This window comes from Cydia splendana, chromosome 7, assembly GCF_910591565.1.
Source record: "Cydia splendana chromosome 7, ilCydSple1.2, whole genome shotgun sequence".
NCBI lineage: Eukaryota > Metazoa > Arthropoda > Insecta > Lepidoptera > Tortricidae > Cydia > Cydia splendana.
The window spans coordinates 16,733,137-16,753,331 of record NC_085966.1 but is presented as its reverse complement, the minus strand read 5'-3'; the positions used below and the strand labels follow the sequence as shown (position 1 = coordinate 16,753,331).

Genomic DNA, 20,195 nt, shown 5'->3' with positions numbered 1-20,195 from the left:
TAGTGGGTTTCACAGATATGTTAAATACATACACTAGTGACCTGTTTTTCATGCGTCATAAGTATAAGGCCACTGCAAACTAGCTTAGTCTAAATACGTTGTCAATTATAATAATTAATTGAATACCAAATACTTGCGTAGTGGTTAGCATATATTATTTTACTCCTAGAGCAAAATATGTAGCAAATATTATCTCTATAGGTACCCACGACATAATTATTATTGTGTAGCATACGATAGGCAGTTTTATACAGTGTGGAAATATAAGTCGGGCCCTGGAGGGAAACTACCTTAAATCCTTAAGCTGGCTCATTTTACTTAAAGGAGACATTCCTTTATTTTTAAAAAGAAACAAAACTGCATTTAAAGATTTTTCTTTTTTTCTACAATTTGGCTTGTCTAAAAAAATCTTGAGTACTAAATATTCGATTTTATGGATATTTTATACGACAAACGAGTGTAAGACCTAATGTTTCTTGGAGAAATGTTATCATTAACATTAACTGTATGGACTAGTAGAATAAAATTGCGTGTTTATTTTTTGGATTTTTTAGTCGGTTCGAGTCCCGGGCCAGGCAAGCGAGTTTTAGAAAATCTTTGAATGCAGTTTTGTTTCTTTTTAAAAATAAAGGAATGTCTCCTTTAAGTAAAATGAGCCAGCTTAAGGATTTAAGGTAGTTTCCCTCCAGGGCCCGACTTATCTTTCCACACTGTATAAATAGCCGGTGTAGTTTTCCTTGTAACGTACTAACACTAAATTGTCATAGTCACCTGCAACACACCTGCTACACGGCGAAAGCAACAAAAATATCTGACAAGATCTTATTTGTAGAGCCATAAGAGCGTGTCACATATTTTTGCGACCTTCGAAGAGTAACATATTATTGTAGACTGGACACATAATCATAAATAATGTTTCAATGCGACTAGTATAACAAATTCTGCAACGTTTGTACACGATAATGGTTAACATTTTTAGATATTCATACATATACAGTATACTACATGCATAAAAATAATATAAGAGGCAATTCCGAAGATTTCTGAAATTAGAGAGGAAGAGCAGCATCGGCACGTTTCTCTTTGGATATTTGTTTAATAAATTAGTACAGTAAATACTAGAGGCTACCCAAGCTGCCCAGGACCGGAGTCAGTGGAAGAAAAAGATTCGAGCCCTACATAACACCCCAGCAGGGGGTAACAGGATGGAAAGAAGAAGAAGAAGAAAAGGTATTCGGTTAATCTTCGACTTTTGTACATATTTTATATCTTACAATAAAATATAAAATTATCTGACAACCTGGCTGGTCTGCTTGTCCGGTTTGTTTATTGAATGTAAGTTCAATATGCAAGCTTCATTATTGTACTCGATTGCCCTTAATTGTATGTATTTGGAATGGAACGATTAGATTAATGATAAGTGCAGTAATCGGTCAATTAGCATACGAATTACCCACGGTATTCCACCTAGTATATAAATGCGGATCAGCTTGACGAGAGTTCATATTAGATCATGAAAGGTAGCTCTGAACATTCCTTGGCTTTTTCAATTAATAATTGATTAGTTTTAAGCGAGTTAAACACCCCATCCTCACTCAAGCAAGAAAAAATGCACGACTTAAAAGCATATCAAAAACTCCACCAAATGCCAATCAGAGATGTTAAGTTCGCGCTACAAGAAATTCCATTTAAATGGAAAGAATCTAACGCACGGATTATTGACATAGGATGTGGCGATGGAAGTGTCACTGTGAACGTTTGGAAAGAGTATATACCGAATAACTTCATGAATATAGTTGGGAGTGACAAAAGTCAATACTGTGTGGATTTTGCGACAGAACATTATGAGAGTAAACGCGTTAAGTTCATAAAACTTGACATCGAGGAAAAGATACCTGAAGAGCTAGTTGCAAGTTTCGATCACGTGATCTCGTCTTATACATTTCATTGGGTGAATATGCAAGAGTAAGTTTTTTTTGCGTAAACTCAATACTTTTTCACAAATTGTTAGCCCAAACTTAAAAATGCTAAGCATAAATGAGAAAACTACTTAGCATTTGACATAATAAGTAAAAACTAATATCGTCTATTTCTTTGTTAACGTTTTTAATACATAACACGTACAAACAGCAACACTGCTAACTATAACTGTACATCGGTGGACCTTATTACAAAAGGTATAAGTATTATTACTATCGAGCTTATATCATGAGCCAGTGGAATTCTTTAGTAGCTATCAGTTAACTTACTACCCAAACATTTGCAAAAGAAACAAAACAAGAAATAAGTAGACAGAGAACTGCTTACTTATTAAATTATTTTAATGATGTTGTAAAAATCCATAAATATTCATTTACAGGACTGCATTTTCAAATGTGTACGACCTTTTGGCGGTAGGCGGCAACTGTCTGTTAATTTTCCTTGGATATTTCAAACCGTATGAAAATTACCGCAAACTTTCCCGCACACCAAAATGGAGCGCGGATCTTGAAAATGTTGCTACTAAGTTTATGTCGCCGTACCACGACTCACAGGCGAGTATATCTAATAAGATTAATAAGTTACACACGTGAATCTTTATTTCCTAACGCTGCGTCTTATGTAAGCGAACAACTCGCGAACGCTACGCGGCGCGGTGGGCCCAAGGCGTTCGCGTTCGCAACGAGATCGCCCACGTAGGACACTTCTATAGGTATCAAAGAATTGATTCACCCCGCGCCGCATCGCTTCGCTTCTCGTTCGCGTGTTGTTCGCCTATACGTAGTACGCTGCGTAACTGTTTTCCAAAATAAAACCACGCAGCTAGAGTCGGACCAAAAAAAGTCTGCAGCGGATTGGATAGCCCACGCAGTGCAAATTTCATTTATAGGTCATAATTTCATAGAAGTTTGACGTTTAAAATAACACTTGCACTGCGTGGGCTTTCGAATCCGCTGCAGACTATTCTTGGTCTGACTCTAAATGACTATGCTACGAACTATGTACATCCATTTCACATTCAATATCCAGTGTTACTTAATAAAGCATTAGAAAGGGTGTGTTATTGAGATTACCGCAGCACTTTTTATGAATGAAAGTTTTTATATCAACACATTAAATCTAGTTCTGATAATGGGATCCATGAGGATTCGGCGGAACTCCTCAGATCTTATAAGCAAACATTATAGTTTTTGAAGTGAAAACTTCTTGACCGGCGCTGTGCACTTTTTGTGATGAGGAAAAAATGTTAAACTCGCGAGAGCGTAAGATTCGTAAGACGTGACGTCACGTGTCATTGAGTTTTCTTTATTGATTTAAATGCCATCTAGTGAGTTTCCCCTCGAGTATTAACAGTGATGTGCTTAGGGGTTTCAAGTAATGCGACGAAATAACGCTAGATGGCGTTAACCCCAATTATACATAGTGAAAACTTCTTTAGAGGCGCTGTGCAATATCATTGAGTTTTCACTTCTGCCGGCACTCCCGGAGTGCAACTCGTTGTTTTTTTTACAATTTATTTAAACTGTAATATTATTTCCAAACCACTTAAATTAATAGTTATTTTTGTATTTTCATTAACAAATCAAGCATTTAAATTCAGTAAAGTGACATTTGGTGAAGTAGAACGTAGAACTCCTGATAATGAGCAGAACGGAACATCTCACCGACATTTATACGTTTGGCGACAAGTCTTCTTCGTTTAGTTTGTTCAGCAAGTTTTGTTATTAAGCAACATTTATATCAAGGTCGAGTTCTGATGATTGATTCCATGAGGAATTGAGGGATCTCCTAAAATCTTCTTAGTCGTTTTTTTTTTTTCTATTAAAGAATATTTTGTTTGTTTTAGGAACCAGAACACGAAATAATTAGAATGATGCAACGTGTTGGTTTCCGAGACATCGATGTAACATCGCACCACAAAACATTTAATTATGTTCGTGGTGTGGATGACTTTAAACGTGAGTAAAACTTCTTAAATAATACAAAACATTTTTCTACATACAATATTTATTAAAAGACAATGTTTAAAAAAAGAATCAATTAGTTAACCATCGATAAGGCGTGTGAACGCGTACAGTATTATTACATACCTTTTTATATTTTCAAACAGACAATATTATGAAATAATGTATTATTCTATACACGCCCGTATTTCATTCCTCACAGTCAACTTAAAATCCCATACTTATCTAAGATTATGTAAATAATGATTTTTAGGGTTCCGTACCCAAAAGGTAAAACGGGACCCTATTACTAAGACTTCGCTGTCCGTCCGTCCGTCCGTCCGTCCGTCCGTCCGTCTGTCCGTCCGTCCGTCCGTCCGTCTGTCTGTCACCAGGCTGTATCTCACGAACCGTGATAGCTAGACAGTTGAAATTTTCACAGATGATGTATTTCTGTTGCCGCTATAACAACAAGTACTAAAAACAGAATAAAATAAAGATTTAAATGGGGCTCCCATACAACAAACGTGATTTTTGACCAAAGTTAAGCAACGTCGGGCGTGGTCAGTACTTGGGTGGGTGACCGTTTTTTTTTTGTATTTTTTTCCGTTTTTTTTTTCATTATGGTACGGAACCCTTCGTGCGCGAGTCCGACTCGCACTTGCCCGGTTTTTTTATGCTTTAAATTCTCTATTGTAAAAAACTACCGCTATATAAATATATGACTGTACTAAATTCAAGGCCATAAATAAGCGTAAGTTTTACGCGATTAAGTTCCGTCCCGTAAGTCGCGTTATTTTTATAAATTACAAGATTGTAATGTTGTTCCAGTCCTTATGAAATGCCTGAACCCCTTCGACAGCTTAAAGGACAAATGGGAAGATTTCATGGATGATTACGTCAAGTTGGACCCGGAGGCCGGAACCAGCGTCTATCAGTTATTGATTGTATATGGTGCCAAATAATCATTAAAGTAGACCAAGAAAAGTCTGCAGAGATTTTGATAGCCCACGCAGTGGAAGTGTTATTTTCAACGTCAAACTTCTATGAAATTATGAAGTATAAAAAATAACACTTGCACTGCGCGGGCTATCAAAATCGCTTCAGACTTTTCTTGTTCTAACTCTTCTCCTAAAGCCTATGTAGAGGTGACCCAAAGTCGAGTTATCCAGCGATAATAAAACTTTCACGAAATGTATTTTTTTTATCATTTCATCACTGCTGGCACTAAACATGAACTAATTTAAAAATGTTGGTTATTTGACTTATTTGTTTCCCTTCTAAGATATTGTGCGCACTGACATATTGAATTGATTGAATAAATAAGATTTTTTAATGTGATAAAAATAAGATTTTTTCAATTTTATTTATTAGTAGATGATAGTCTATCAGTGATTACAATAAATGGTGATTTTGCAGATAACTTTGTAAACTAAATATTGATTGAGTAATTGATTATCTAAGCTGCTATCTGCTTTTGTGTATTTTTGAGTTGTCTAGAACTCTAGACTATCTAGGTACGTGTTACTCGCAGCGTATCTCGCTCGCATCAATAATGTACATAAAATGATACATGTATAAGTACCTACTACAAGTAGAGTGACTGCTATAATAATTGGCCACTCCTAACGAATCAGAAAGAAACAACCCAACTGAAGCCTTATTGTTAAGAGTCGCCAATTAATATGGACTTATTTATTATTCGGGCAGCTAAAATATTAAACAGGAACTTTCATTAGGCATATAATTTGGCTGTGTATTAATATTTTAGCGCCAAAAAATGCATATTAGCCCTAAATTAATAAGGAACTTGAAATGATAATCTGGCGTCTAAAATACCAGGCCAGGGAAATGCACTGCCAAGTGACGTCAGAATGAGTGGGTGAGGTCTAGTAGAATTTATTATAATTAGTAACCATAAGCACATGCATGATATAGTTATGTATCCTGTACTACTTGTCTGCTTCTAAACGTTTCTCACTGCCCTTTGTAAGTAAGTATGTAGGTACTTTTTTTATGTGCAATAAAGTTTAAAATAAATAAATGACATTTTAATGTGGTAAAATTTTGATCATATAGTAAGTTCAAATATATCATTAAATATACGACCCGCCCCGACTTCGCACGGGTTAACAAATTATATACCTAAACCTATCTCAAGAATCACTCTATTGAAGTGAAAACCGCATTAAAATCCGTTCAGTAGTTTTTGAGTTTATCACTAAGAAACATACACACACACAAACAGACAGACGCGGCGGGGGACTTTGTTTTAAAAGGTGTAGTTATAGGCCTCCTGATTATCTATACTGCATCCAGGCTTGTGGCGTGTTGTTTCGCACCGTAGTTGAACCGCGGTGCGTGTTTACGTTTTGTTATTCAGTAACAACAACAACAACGACGTGCATGCAAAACACCGGTTGCCGTACCGGTTCCATTTTGCAAACAAACTATATGTACAGTTAGCTGCAGAGGCAGTTGTATATTTAGGTAGATAGACAATTTCTACTTGTACAATCAGCAAAACATACAAAATATTTTTACACATCTCAGAACTTCTTTGGCGCTTTCTTAATCTTTATCGCTAGGTCGATCGATCTATCGAACTAATAAAGAATATCCCACATTTTTGTATAAAAAAGTACTAAAACGTGACCATCATGAAAATATACTACCTATAAGATATTTTTGTTGTATCAGTAGATTTATTGAATGTGCTAAGAATTTGGAACCAAATGAATCCAAAAAGTAACTTTTTAGTACTTTAAAAGTGTATTTATTGTAAGTCCCGTATAAATATAATATACAGTTTAGAGGGAAATTTGGTTTGAATTAGGTAAATTGTATGTTAAATATATTTATCCAGGTGTCTCTAAACAAACTTACTGAAATTACGCGAGAAATGATAAGAAACAAGGGTAAACCGAAATAATTATGTGTATCCATTACCGTCGTTTATCACTAGTAAATAGAATACCACATATAATTACGCTTCGAGCCTCCTCGTTAATATCAAAAGGCGGCCAAAATTAACGACATCGCGCCTTAGGGCTAGCGCGGTGAAATTAACCCGAGCGGGCGCCTACCACGGAACTGCACATGGAACTCGTGAATACGGCGCTATTCTGACGAAGTCCACAAGATATCCTAGGGATACGTCAAATAGGAATCCATCAACCGTCATTTCCTGCGTAGGAAATACTATTGTATAACTGACCAGTAAGGAGTTTATTCTGAATACTATCGAATAATAAAAAAATACCTAACTTATTCACGTTTTATAATATTTAAAACTTTCCCGTTTTGACCCGTCTAGAAATGTGAGTTAATATGTTAATCACGTTTGTCTTTCAATTTTAAATAATATTTAATGAAAATAACCCACGCATAACAGATTTTATTTCTTTTCGATAAAAAAAAAATGAAATAAAAAAATATTAGTGTCTGTTCGGAAAGAGAAGAGTCGTAGAATGTATTGGGCCCCATACATTCCACGACTCTTCTCTTTCCGCACAAACTCTATAATCTATATGATATTGATATGTCTACACTTCATAACCGTCTTCAAATAAATTATGATATTATAATCTCTTATTTCAACGACTAGGTAATCGGTTTAAATTTATACGTGCAAGCAGTAATGTTTCTTAAATTACAATCGAACTCAATATGTATGATTTTTTTTGTAATACTTTGCAATATCCAATATTACTAAATTGTTATGATACTTTGTTCGCTCGAAATTTAACACCAGGATTAGCAATTTTCCCCGTCACGAATGAAGCGGTTGAGAAAACAAATAGTAATACCGTCGAATTAAGCAACCTTCGCCTCTGCGGGCAGGTTAATAGCTCCCCCATTTGTTTGCATCTCCGGAGGTGATATTTTCTTTAAAATTTACCGGTACGCGGTAAACGGGGGTGCCACCGAAATTTGCTCTCGAACAAGCTAAAATGTGAGTCATTGAGCCCTTTTCTAATTAACTTAACAGTTTTGTGCCTGATTTTATCCTCATTTTTTTTTATAGAATTTCATGATTGTTGAATTTTGGATTTAAGTATGTAAATAACATTATTTAGGTAGATACACATTTTAGAGAAATCGAGATTATATATTTTTGTATCAGTATTTTTATCAAAACATTCAAAATATGAAATAAATCGCCAATTTGTGAGTGCATTCAAACGAATACTTACTAACGTTTCTATTGCACGTTTGCAGTAACTTTACATTGAATAAATAAATCCAATGCATTTATAGTTTATATTTTATTTCCCCGTAACATGTAGTCGTTAAACCAAAACAAAGCAAATAAAGACTTGGCCAAAAAGTATTGACTTGTACATACAATGACTTCAAATAAACTGTTATTATAGTAAAGTCGCCATTAGATATATCGGAAAGGCCGAGGAGCTCAAAAATATCTGAACACGCACCCTAACCCGAATAGAAGCGTGTTCAGATATTTGTGAGCACGGCATGGCGACTGTACGGTCGGCTCGGAGTAACTAGAATGTACCAAGTTGTGGGCTGCATCAAAACGTTTGCCTGTTCTCTGCGTCTGAGCGTTGGAAAAATTTCAGTTCAGAAAAGTTTACGAAACTTTTTTCGCTAACTCACGGCTAACCCTTGAGGAATCGACGGTTTGATGTCACCGAGATCACCGTGAAGTTGGTGCTCCGGGGAATACCCGGTGTGGTCCCGGATACTTGGAATCGAATAAGTACGATACACGGCGACGGAAAAGGAAACACAACATCTGTCTGGATATAAATAGTTTCGAACTTTTACTCAAAGGGTTCGAGAAACGCAGTGACTATCCCCCTTATTCATAAACGTCTACTAAAGTTGACAAGCCGATAATAATCGTTTGTCCGACGTATTGGTATGATGGAAAGGGACAAACGATTATTATCGGCTTGTAACAATATAACTATGTTAGACTAGCCAAAATCATTTGCGATTACCGTAATAGGGTAAATGTAAAAAAACTTTTCAAAGCATAAAAAGATAAAATAAGGAAAAATAATGTAATATGAGGAACTTACACGTTTCCTCGAAGCATTGGACAAGCTGTTGCTAAATAAGTCCATCACAACCATCAGCATCACTCACAAAATTTATATGGAATACAACTTTTGCATCGCAATACCTAATAATGACTGTATTTAATAATAACATATTCACTAAAATCAGCAATTCAAGCATATTGACACTGACATAAGCATGAAGAGCATATATCACATACACAGGGTGGAAAAAGAAGTCCGGCCCTGGAGGGAAACTACCTTAAATCCTTAAGCTGGCTCATTTTACTTAAAGGAGACATTACTTTATTTTTAAAAAGAAACAAAACTGCATTCAAAGATGCCCGACTTATCTTTCCACACCGTATAGGAATATTATATCTATACATAATCAGTTAATCAGTATAATATCACTATGTTGATATAGGGGTATTTTTATATTTTCTTTGAGTATACAGAATTTTCTCCGACGTAGGTGAAAACGTTTTAAAGTCTATGGTTAATTGAAAATTTTCTAAATCGGTCACGGCTCATTTTCATCCACCCACTTAGGCACTTACCACTTACTTACATAACACATTATCTACAAAACTAAGTCAATAGCTCAGCTTTCTTTAACGAGGCAACATGTGCCTTTTTAAATATAAAACACCGGTGTCTTCGAGTTATTTTCAATTTAAACTCACTTGCTAACATTCCGGAACATTCCCGACACTGTCGAACCGCGACCAACAACAGTTTCAAATTCACAAAACTAACAATTGCCATAAAAGTTGAATGCAAAGATAAACAAAGAGATTCGTCTTATTTCCGGGCGAAAATAAATCTTGCAAGAAAAGGACGTCGCATACGCGGTAACTGAAAATCAACATAGCCGCCCCTTGTTTGTCCATTAGTTGCCACAGACTGAGCAAATATGAGAGAAATGCTGGCCAAAGATACTATGTTTTACTTTGTTACTGCACCCAGCTTTTGGCCGACAATGCTCATAACTTATTTAGTTGCAAAAAAGTTAGTTGCGTTGCATTTGTTTTGAGTTTTTATCTTGCTAGTCAACTGTGTGAGTGGAAAAGTAAATCGGATACCGGCAATTTTAAAAGTCTGGCCTATGAGCATTAAAATGCAAATAAATATATCATAAAACATAATGGTCAAACCTTATACGCCTAATAAATCCATGGGTCAAACATAACACGTCATTTTCAACTGTTCTAACGTTAATTTTTATAATATTTAAAAACGGTATCCCGAGTCATATTTTGCGTTTGATAGATGTTTGATGGATAGTTTTGTAAAGCCTGACAACAGTTTATTTGACCCTCGCCATTTTGCGGATTTTCAATGGTACTAATTTCTTTTACTGGCAACAAGTACTCTTTGACAACGAACGTTGGATGTTATCGAATGTCACCGATGTAAACAAACGGAAAATATCTACGAATATATTCAAATATAAACGGTTTTATTACAAAAATGCCAAAAAAAAAATACCAAAGATGCGAAAAAAATTGTAGTGAATGCAATCAAATACTTACAGCATAAAAAAGACGAAGGATTACATAGCATTCCAATAAACAATGTTTTAAAGTTAGTTGTTGACATGATTGGTATTGAAATTTTATAGTGCGGTTTTATTGAACTGGTTAGTTGTTTGGTTTAAACTTTAATATTTCATTTAAGGTTTATGTAGATCGACGATAAAAATCCTATAATCGAATTGGAGACTGAACATTTTATAATCGAGGTTGGTGGTCCTGAAAGCGACACAACATCTGATGAAAACGAAGAATATATACCTAAATATTGAATATTTAGAATCAGATTTTGACGAATAGGTAAATAAAATTGAAAGAACCGAATTCTCTGTAAGCAATGTTTTGACATTATACGAGTATGAACATGAAGCCAATGCCCACTACCCCGACTATACATGACGTACGCACATTATTGCCATACGTAAGCTGTTTGCAGCGACACTATCTCAGGGTTAAATAAACTGTTGTCAGGCTATATATAAGTATTATATTCTCATTACAAAAAACTATGCATTTATTACAAAACTTTTTGGATGCATATAAGGTTTGATTGTTTAATAAAAATGTGATCGCAGTACAACCTGAATTACACCTGAAAATGACACATGTCAAATTTTGTTATTAAAATACAACTTTGATTTTCGTTGCGTTTATTTTTAACATTTTACGACTACTGGAATTTCCTTATTTTATAAACGTATGGAATTTACTACGCGATTCGTTTTTATGTGATATAATTTATAATATAAACTAGTAAACAACTGTTTCTAAAATGATTCATACAACACAAATCGGTCAAATGACTTCAGAACTGAAGAATATCGATTTTAGTACATTGACTCATAAGGATATTCTCGGCGACAAATTATTCAAACGAAGACGTAGTGTCATCATTTGTACTATAGGTAAATCGCCTTAGTATTATATTGAAAAGTTGGTTATAGGCTGTAAGGAGTGCGGTTATTCGACATCCCTACGTGAGACCCTGTTTGCCAAATTGCCATCAAAAAATTAAAACTTGTAGCTATTAGAAACATTAGTTATTTTTTCTATCGTACCCATTCCAGCAAACAGCGTCGTCACTGCCGTTGACGTCCAAAAGCTGATGGAGGCTGGCTTGAATGTAGCTCGATTCAGGATGTCCCACCAGTCCACCAAGGATAACATCAAACTTCTAGGAAAAATTAAAACCGCCACCGCCAACTGCTGTCAGAAATACGGCGTGTCGAACTGGCCTCTTGCGACTTGTATTGACCTGAAGAACCGAACTATTAAGACAGGCATTCTTGAACAGGTAAGTTGAATGTGAAACGTCACATTTCGTTAATTGTTAATAAAAAAATATTTAGTGTAAGGCCTGAGTGAACGCTCGAAGCGGAGCGTTCGGCGCTTCGGCGTGGAACGTGGCGTCATCAGGCTCACAAATGATTTGAGCAGCGTGCACTAAAGGTAAGCGTCCACAAGCCCGCATCGCACGCATCGGACGCATCGCACGTAACGGATTTTAGTATCCCTTGTATAGAAACTCATACAACAGCGTCCACTGATCCGCACCGTACGGATCGCTCATCGGCAATGCCGACACCGATGCTCCGAGAGGCAACTTTTGCGATGCGTGCCGATTACGTCATACGGAATGCCGATCCGTGGACGTGCCCCGCGCGCTCGTTCTGCATCGTCCGCCATTTGCATTTGGCGATCGTCCTTTTGCAAATTCTTCCTCTTCTGCTAACAAACAAGCTATAACGACAAATTGTTCTTCATCGCTTTCCTCCATTCTCACAAACACATATCTCATGGAGTCCACACGTGTGTTCACTACGAAAATCCGAATGAACTGGCATCGTCAATGCGTATCCACGTCGGTGATCCGAACGCTGCCGATACAGTGGACGCACTGTGAAAAATGTATCCGTTTGATGCGATCCGTCCGTTCCGTACGATACCGACAAGTGGACGCTTACCTTAAGGCCGCTCCTATACGTTTGCATTTGTTTAACATACACGCCGCACGCCCCGCCCCGCTCCACGCTCAACTCGAGCGTCCACTCAGGCCTAACACTTATACATATAGTACCTAAGTTGTGACTAGGGTCAATCGCCGTCAGTTTGTAATATAAAAATCTATAGAAGCTCTTATTTAAATCAGTACCTTGATCAAGATACCACTAATAAAGTAATAAGTCTAAATTATCACCAAATAGTCTAAACTATTTCAAGTACTTAGTTAACCAAATCAATCGTATTTTTAGGACGTGCAATACATTATACTACAAAAAGACAAGGAAGTGCAGCTCACTTGCGATGCATCATACATCCAGAAATGTAACACAAGTAACATTTTCGTTGATAATCCTAACCTTGCGAGTGAAGTGCAAGTTGGTATGGAGATAGCTATAGACGGGGATGAAATCGGTCTTGTCTGTACTGAGATTGTGAATGCTAAGAGCATTAAAGCAGTGGTTGTAAAAAGCGGCAAATTGAGAGACATATGCGGTGTCAGTTTTCGATGTTTGAAAACAACGAGACCTTTCCTTACGAAGAGAGACTCAGCTGTGATCAAATTTGTTGTGGAAAATCAGGTAAGCATAATTTTATTGATGAGAAACTAATATCGGACCTTAGCATCTTCCTAAAATGTTAGTCACGAGCATATATCAGTGTTACAAACTAGGAATGTATAAACCTTCCTTCAAACCATACTACAAATATAAGCCTACAAATAAATCCTTGATATTGAAGGTGGACTCAATAATTGTTAACCACGTGGAGGACAAAGAGGGAATCAAATCGGTAAAGAAGTGTATCAGCAAGAAGTTTCGGCGGCCCATCATTCTGTGCAGCATTAGCACAGAAAAGGCTATTGATAACCTTGATGAAATATTGAAAGTAAGTACATTATTTAATAAAAGTACAAATACGCAAATAAGATAAAATAAGGTTCCTTATCCCTGTAAGATTTTGATAGGAAAGAATGTAATTTCTTATTATCAGCTACTAAAATCTTTTTTAGGAATCTGACGGAATCATATTTTTAAGAGAATTCCTCCCGTACGAAATAAGCACTGCATATAAATATAGATTGAACAACATACAGAAGTGGGTTACAGCAAAATGTCAACAGGTAATGAATAGGTAGTAGAGTAGAAGTAAATAACATAATAAATGTAGGTTAAAGTAAGTAGTTAAATATAAGAATACACGAATACTCAGACCGATTGGTAAAGTTGTTTTTGTTATTCAATTATGTAGTAGATTATCATCTCCAAACTTATCATTATCAGACAATAATAAAACAAACTGTAAAAACTTAGCTAATAAAACGATTTAACTCACGTAGTTTTAGTCACTAGCGCGACATGTTTCGGACCGTTTCATTAGCTTAAGTTATGTATGACTGACGACAGTTTAAATTCAAAAAATTGTAAAAAAGTTATGCAAACGCACATATGTTTAAAAAATCTAATAAGAAAAAAACCACTTATCAGGTTCTTTCCTCATTAGATTTTTTTTTAACATACGTGCGTTTGCGTTGTAATCTCCCCATATTAAAACAAATCAGGATCGACGTATCCGCATTCTCAATATAGCTTCAGTCCTAAAAATAGTTCCCGTAGTCGTTCCTGGAAATAAGAACCGACAACACCTACTCCGTGCATTTTCCACTTCCCGACGATGGTCAACCTTACTTTGCACTGACACAAAGTGCAACAGTTCCATTTTGTTACTTAGTCAGTAAAGTTTAAACTTTAAAGGAAACGGGACGCCGATTCTGTTTTAACAGTTTCATGTGGTTTTCGTCTTATTTTGATACGACCTTTAGTGAGCCGTTAAAGCTGATTAGTTGTCACAAAGTACAATCATGATTCGTTTCATAAGTAATCTCGCACTTATTGTTGCAAGGAAGATGCCAGATGAATAGGCTCAAGGTCGTATAACCTCATCAGATTGTTAAGACAGAATCAGCGTCCAGCAAAGATAGAACATCTAATCTCACAAAACGTAGCTATGTCAAGTTTGCTCATCATTTTATTCTTCATTCCTTATATTAAAATATGGCATTAAATAATACTTGTATTTGTTACACATATAAAATTTTGTGTGTATGCGAAACACGAATGTTTTAAGTTATGCCCAGTTAGCAGTTGGCCTCCTAATCCAGCTAAAAAAACTAACCCTTGTTTTTAGTACAAGATCGGTTTCTTTAGCTCCCATTATTTTTAAAACAAATTTTAGTACTCAGTGAAGTTTAAATGTTTCCTTTAATTTGCACTGGGCATTCAACTCAAGACTACAATAGGTAGTTCGCGATAAACTCCTCTCCTCGAACTCTACTTGAATTAATTAACACTAGCTCGAGAATGATTAGATTATGACTATGACTGCTCCAACTTTAAATGCAAGTTTCTACGGCATTACATGTAGTTGGAATAACATTATTGGTTACTTAGGGAGTGTCATTTTAGCAAGTCTTTCAATATTCTTTCTTTGAATCAATATGAATATTTGACTGTATTTAAAATAAATTATTTTACACCATGCAAGAAATAAAGCGCCAGAAAATTAATAGAGAAACGTAGACAACAGTTCATTTAGACACAATTTCTATTTTAAAACACGTATAAAACTATAAAGAGTAGGTAATTTGATTGTGACGTCACAAGCTAGTGTTTCATATAAATTCCATAGTAGCAAAATCGTTTTGACAGTTCGAAAAAAGAAACTGATTTGACTAGTAGTCAAATACCCTATTGTCATAGGACATATAGCTATTAAAGTTAGACCAAGAAAAGTCTACAGTGATTTTGATAGCCCACGCAGTGCAAGTGTCATTTTAAACGTCAATCTTCTATGAAATTATGACGTATAAATAACACTTGCACTGCGTGGGCTATCAAAATCGCTGCAGACTTTTCTTGGTCCAACTCTTGATATTTAGGTGTTCAAAAACATCTCATCATGTCATGCAAAGTGACGATAGAGCTTGACACAAGCGCCGTTTCAATTACTTGCGAGCACATTTGCCGCTCCAATAGCTACCGTGCCTACAAGAAAGTTAGAAACAAAGAAAGGTATCAAAAGAAAGGTACCTAAGGTAGGTAGGGCATACACTAGTCCCGTTTTATCAAATGATGACGTTGAATGTAGGTACATACCTTAATGTTTACGACTTTATTTTAATAAAAAAATACTGACGACGTGATGACTAACTGATTTTCAACATTCTCTAGGCAGGCAAGCCAATATATCTTTCAGGAGGCGTACTGCAAACCGCCGTTCGCTACGGTGTGATCGAAAGCAACGAGATCGCTGACGTCACCAACGCCATCCTGGACGGTGTGTCGGGGTTCTTCCTGAAGGTGTGGGGCGTGGTTTTATAATATTATTATTATTGGGAGCTTATAATGTCCCACTGCTGGGCAAAGGCCTCCCCCCACTTTTTCCAGTCTTTCCGATCCTGTGCAGTGTCGGCCATTCCCTTAAAAAGGAGTCTAACTCGTCTCGCCATCGCCGACGTGGTCTGCCAAATCCTCGTTTTGAGCTGGGTAATATGTTAGTTACAAATGTCACAATAAATGTGTTGATGTGTTAGTTTTATACGACCTTTTACGACTTACAAATGTTGGGTGACAGACAATGCTATTGTGGTACGATTGAGCTGATCTTATGATTGAGACCGGGCGTGGACATGAGAACTCGGTGGCACTGATGAAACAACGCAACCTCATTGTGTTTGGGTTTGTTAGAATTAATTTGATGAGTATTAATAGACTATTGAATGTCAGCAACTGTCAGCTATATACTTGCATCAAAACCTTATGCGAGTTTTATGTTGTAAATGAGTAAGCTTATTTTTAAGTTTATGGGCCACTAGTTGCCTTATTTTTAGGGTTCCGTACCCAAAGGGGACTCCACTGTCCATCTCTCCGTCTGTCCGTCTGTCCGTCTGTCCGTCCGTCCGTCCGTCCATCTGTCTGTCACCCACCAGGCTGAATCTCATGAACAGTAATAGCTAGACAGTTCAAATTTTCACAGATGATGTATTTCTGTTGCCGCTATATCAACAAATACCTACTAAAAGGTGCGAAACCCTCGGTGAGCGAGTCCGACTGGCTCTTGTCCGGTCCGTTTTTAATTTGATTTCATTTCAAGGACTGTGACAACATTGACAACGCAATAGATGCGGTGAAGCTGCTTGACGATATTTGCCGCACTGTGGAACCGTATACTTGTGCCAAAAATAGCTTTTGGAGACTTACTAACCAGGTAATTTATTTTATTTATTTATGCTTTTATTGTATTACTCTCTCCTTGTAAGTATTAAAATAGGTTTATCAAAATAGTATTGCTCAAATCCAAAAAACCTAGCTCCAACTCGAGCAAATGGCACTGGAGCTACATTCAGCATTTTTCATCAGAAAATTATCCATCATACTTTACAATAGGCATAGCTTTAAATCAGATTAGAATCACGATCCGTATAATGTTAAAGATATAATTCTTGCGAATGTCCCTTACATGAAAATGTCAGTTTTTAGATAGAGTGCATTCGATTCCTTGTCTTCAGTACTTGATGCCGGTGAACGCAGCAGAGGCGAGCGTGATGTCATGTGTAGCTTTAGCAAACCAGTCCAATGCTCAGGTCATCATTCTACCGACGGTGACTGGGCGCACAGCCAAGGCTCTATTTCAGGTCTGACTTTTCATCCTGTCACAAACTTACGGAAATAACCAACTCTACCTTATTCTACCTATCAATTTACCAACATCCTAATAACAACAAAGTCGATTTGATGCCACGAATCTGCAAAAATACTTGATATATTGGACACACGGAACAACTTTACTATTGGACCAACCCCATGCCAAATAATTAGATGTTACATTGAAATATATGTCTTCCTCTGGTGCAGATAAGACCGTGTTGTCTGGTGCTGGCAGTGTGCACTAACGTGAGGGTCACCAGGATGCTTCAGCTATACAACAGCATGGTGCCGCTGTTGTACTCGGGTGAGCGTTTTATACAAGCTTTTATTTAACTTGTATGTAACCATATGTCTGTACGGGTCAAATCTGGCAAGTTAAATTTGACCCACTTCCCGGTTTCCGATGAAGCTGAAAATTTGCATGCATATACGTGAGTCGGGTGACAATGCAATATGATGGTACCTACAATTAGCTGATCTGATGATGGACACAGAAGTTGGCCATAGGTACTCTGTGATAAAACAACGCAACCTAATTGTGTTTGTGGTTTTTAGAATAGCCTCGATGAGTATTAGTTGCCTATATAAGGAAAAGTACAGTCAGCGATAGAAACTTGTACCAAAAATTATTTTCTTTCCAAAAACTTTTTTTGTCATGTTCAGTGACGATAAAATAAAAATGTATGAAAAAAATGAGATGAGGGTTCGTTTCTTGGGCTGACCCTAAGCGACAGACAGAAGATATTATTGTTCTGTTTGTGGTGTACATTAAGTACATGTACAAATTTCTTTATTATTAACTGTAACTTACAACAGGCTTGCTTGGAAAATATCAATTATTTTAGATTTTAGGTCTAAATTTAAGGTCTATTAGGGCTCACAGAACAAATGATGTCGCAAAACCATTCCTGTCAGTGCACGTGCCGCAACGCCATGGATAGGGGTACATTGAGAAAAATAGGGAGAGCGGCGGTGAGTGACCCATAATCACGATCTTTAGCGTCGTGATTCGTTTCTAGATTTAGATTTATATTTCATTTATTTGCAATAAACATGGTACAGTGGTTCTTATGCTATTGTTATTAGGTAACACATGATTAACTACATAGTAGCATGCAAATTTACACCTTAAACTCTAGGACATACAACACATTCTAGGAGAACCTTCGAAGAGATTCTACCTCACGCTAACAGCGCGTATAAACTTCGCCGTGGAGCACGCAGTGAAGCTGGACTGGCTGCACTACGGGGACACGTACGCGGTCCTCAAGCGCTCCACCGATGGCAGTTCGTACTGTGACATGGTCAGCATACTGACAGTGGGCATTTCGAACAAACCCGTGGTTGAGTGAGTGTCGAATTGTAGATAATATGGTTTTTATAACCTTTTACAAGGCAAGGGTATTTTCATATAATGTGCCGGAAGTAGCAGCGGGCCTACGAAATGATCAGCATACCAAAGGCATTTGTAGCAAATCAACGGGTGAGACTATTCACGCCTATGAACGCGCGTGCATCCTCTGTAACCTTAATGTCCATCAATAACTGTAGCCGTCACGTAAAATATTTGATGGTTAAGTAGTTCCCGATTCGCCGGATTCTGGTGCACTCGGATTGTGACATCCTAAAGTAAAGCCGATGAAACAGGAATCTGGAGACATAAGAATCGGGCGAATCAGGAATCAACCGAAGATGTTGTTTTGGAAATTTAGCATATACTTCTTCAAACATTTTATAAATTAAGTCTAAGCAAATGAGACTTGAAGTGACTGTCGTCATTCGAAAGCAGACCTCTAACTCTAAAGTAAGTTAAGGGATAGAGAGAGAAAGATCTTTATTTGCATGTTACATAGGTATATATGTAAGGTGCAGCGGGACAATTTCGACTGTGGGGAGTCACACACAACACACACCAACACATCTTTTTCGCTATCTGGACACATATGGCACTCTAGTTAATAATGTAAAACATGGAAGATATTTTGATTAGTTGAAATTATCCAGCAGTCGAAATTGGCCCGCTGCACCTTATAAGTTTTATAAGCTGCTGATTTTTAAATTGCAAACACCAACGACGATGAAAGTGTTTTTGCACGATAAGTAGATAATCTTTATTGCATTTCTCTCATTCAAATGAAAAATAAGAACTGAATACACAATGAAGAGCTTAAAAAATACCAAGGTGAAACAGATGTATATAGACGCTATATATAGCGATACTCTATTAATAGAGTGATCTCTCCCAGACAACCTATACTTCTCCAGATACTATTTTTATTACAATTAACTCTGTATTTGCAGATGCGAAGGCGATAACGATATTGGAGAAGATAAGGACGTCAGCGATGAAAAGCTAAATGAACAGACAGATTCCATTAAAACAGACATAAACTTTTAAAGTTGGTTTTATTAAACCCCTTCACAAGGTTTTTTCGAGGGATTACAGTATGGGTAAAAAGGAGTGTACAGATTTCTAAAGAGTCAGCCACGCGCATGTGACACCTCTGGGGCAGCACGCGTCCATATAGGCTGCGGTGACCACTTTCCTTCAGGCGGGCATTATGCTTACGGACCCTTGAAATTTATATTCTCAAATAGAGACCTAAAAAACAATGGGTAAAACTATCACCAACGCTACAATAATTTATTTAAAAAAAATATAATTAACTCCATATTAGGTAAGTCTTGGGTTTTATTACTCGCACCAATACACACTCAAATTACCCCTGAAGAATGATGCCCGATTCATCCGTAACATGTTACACTAATAATTGGAGTCACAATTATTGTCACTGCCAAAACGTGAGTTAACCGTCGTAGATGTATATTTATTATACAGCCGCGCAAACTCGGATTAGGTAAGCAAGCTCGGATTACACGCATTTTGGATCATATGAAGGTATTAAAACGCTTTTTCTATCTATAATTTGTTTGGCCTAATAACTAGCTTTTACCATATGTTTTATACTGCACAAAAGTTTTAACAAAGAAGTTATACTTTCA

The 20,195-nt window shown here is 36.8% G+C and overlaps 1 protein-coding gene across 1 annotated transcript; it reads left to right on the top strand.

Annotated features, from left to right (window-relative positions):
• The first annotated feature begins 1,540 nt into the window (after positions 1 to 1,540).
• Positions 1,541 to 19,590, top strand: LOC134792307 (uncharacterized). The gene is made up of 13 exons (XM_063763576.1): positions 1,541 to 1,965; positions 2,360 to 2,534; positions 3,827 to 3,938; positions 11,553 to 11,779; positions 12,738 to 13,067; positions 13,228 to 13,374; positions 13,499 to 13,609; positions 15,717 to 15,845; positions 16,639 to 16,752; positions 17,054 to 17,179; positions 17,400 to 17,496; positions 18,351 to 18,540; positions 19,494 to 19,590. Exons 1-13 carry the CDS (start codon positions 1,610 to 1,612, stop codon positions 19,588 to 19,590), a joined length of 2,211 nt encoding a protein of 736 aa, XP_063619646.1. The 5' UTR covers positions 1,541 to 1,609.
• The last annotated feature ends 605 nt before the right edge of the window (positions 19,591 to 20,195 follow it).

Bases quoted from the DNA above. Each gene is read 5' to 3' on its own strand.
- LOC134792307 (XM_063763576.1), top strand. From the start codon at position 1,610: ATGCACGACTTAAAAGCATATCAAAAACTCCACCAAATGCCAATCAGA. The intron at 2,535-3,826 runs GCGAGTATATCT...TGTTTGTTTTAG, and splicing joins CGCCGTACCACGACTCACAG to GAACCAGAACACGAAATAAT. The intron at 17,180-17,399 runs GTCTGACTTTTC...CCTCTGGTGCAG, and splicing joins CAGCCAAGGCTCTATTTCAG to ATAAGACCGTGTTGTCTGGT.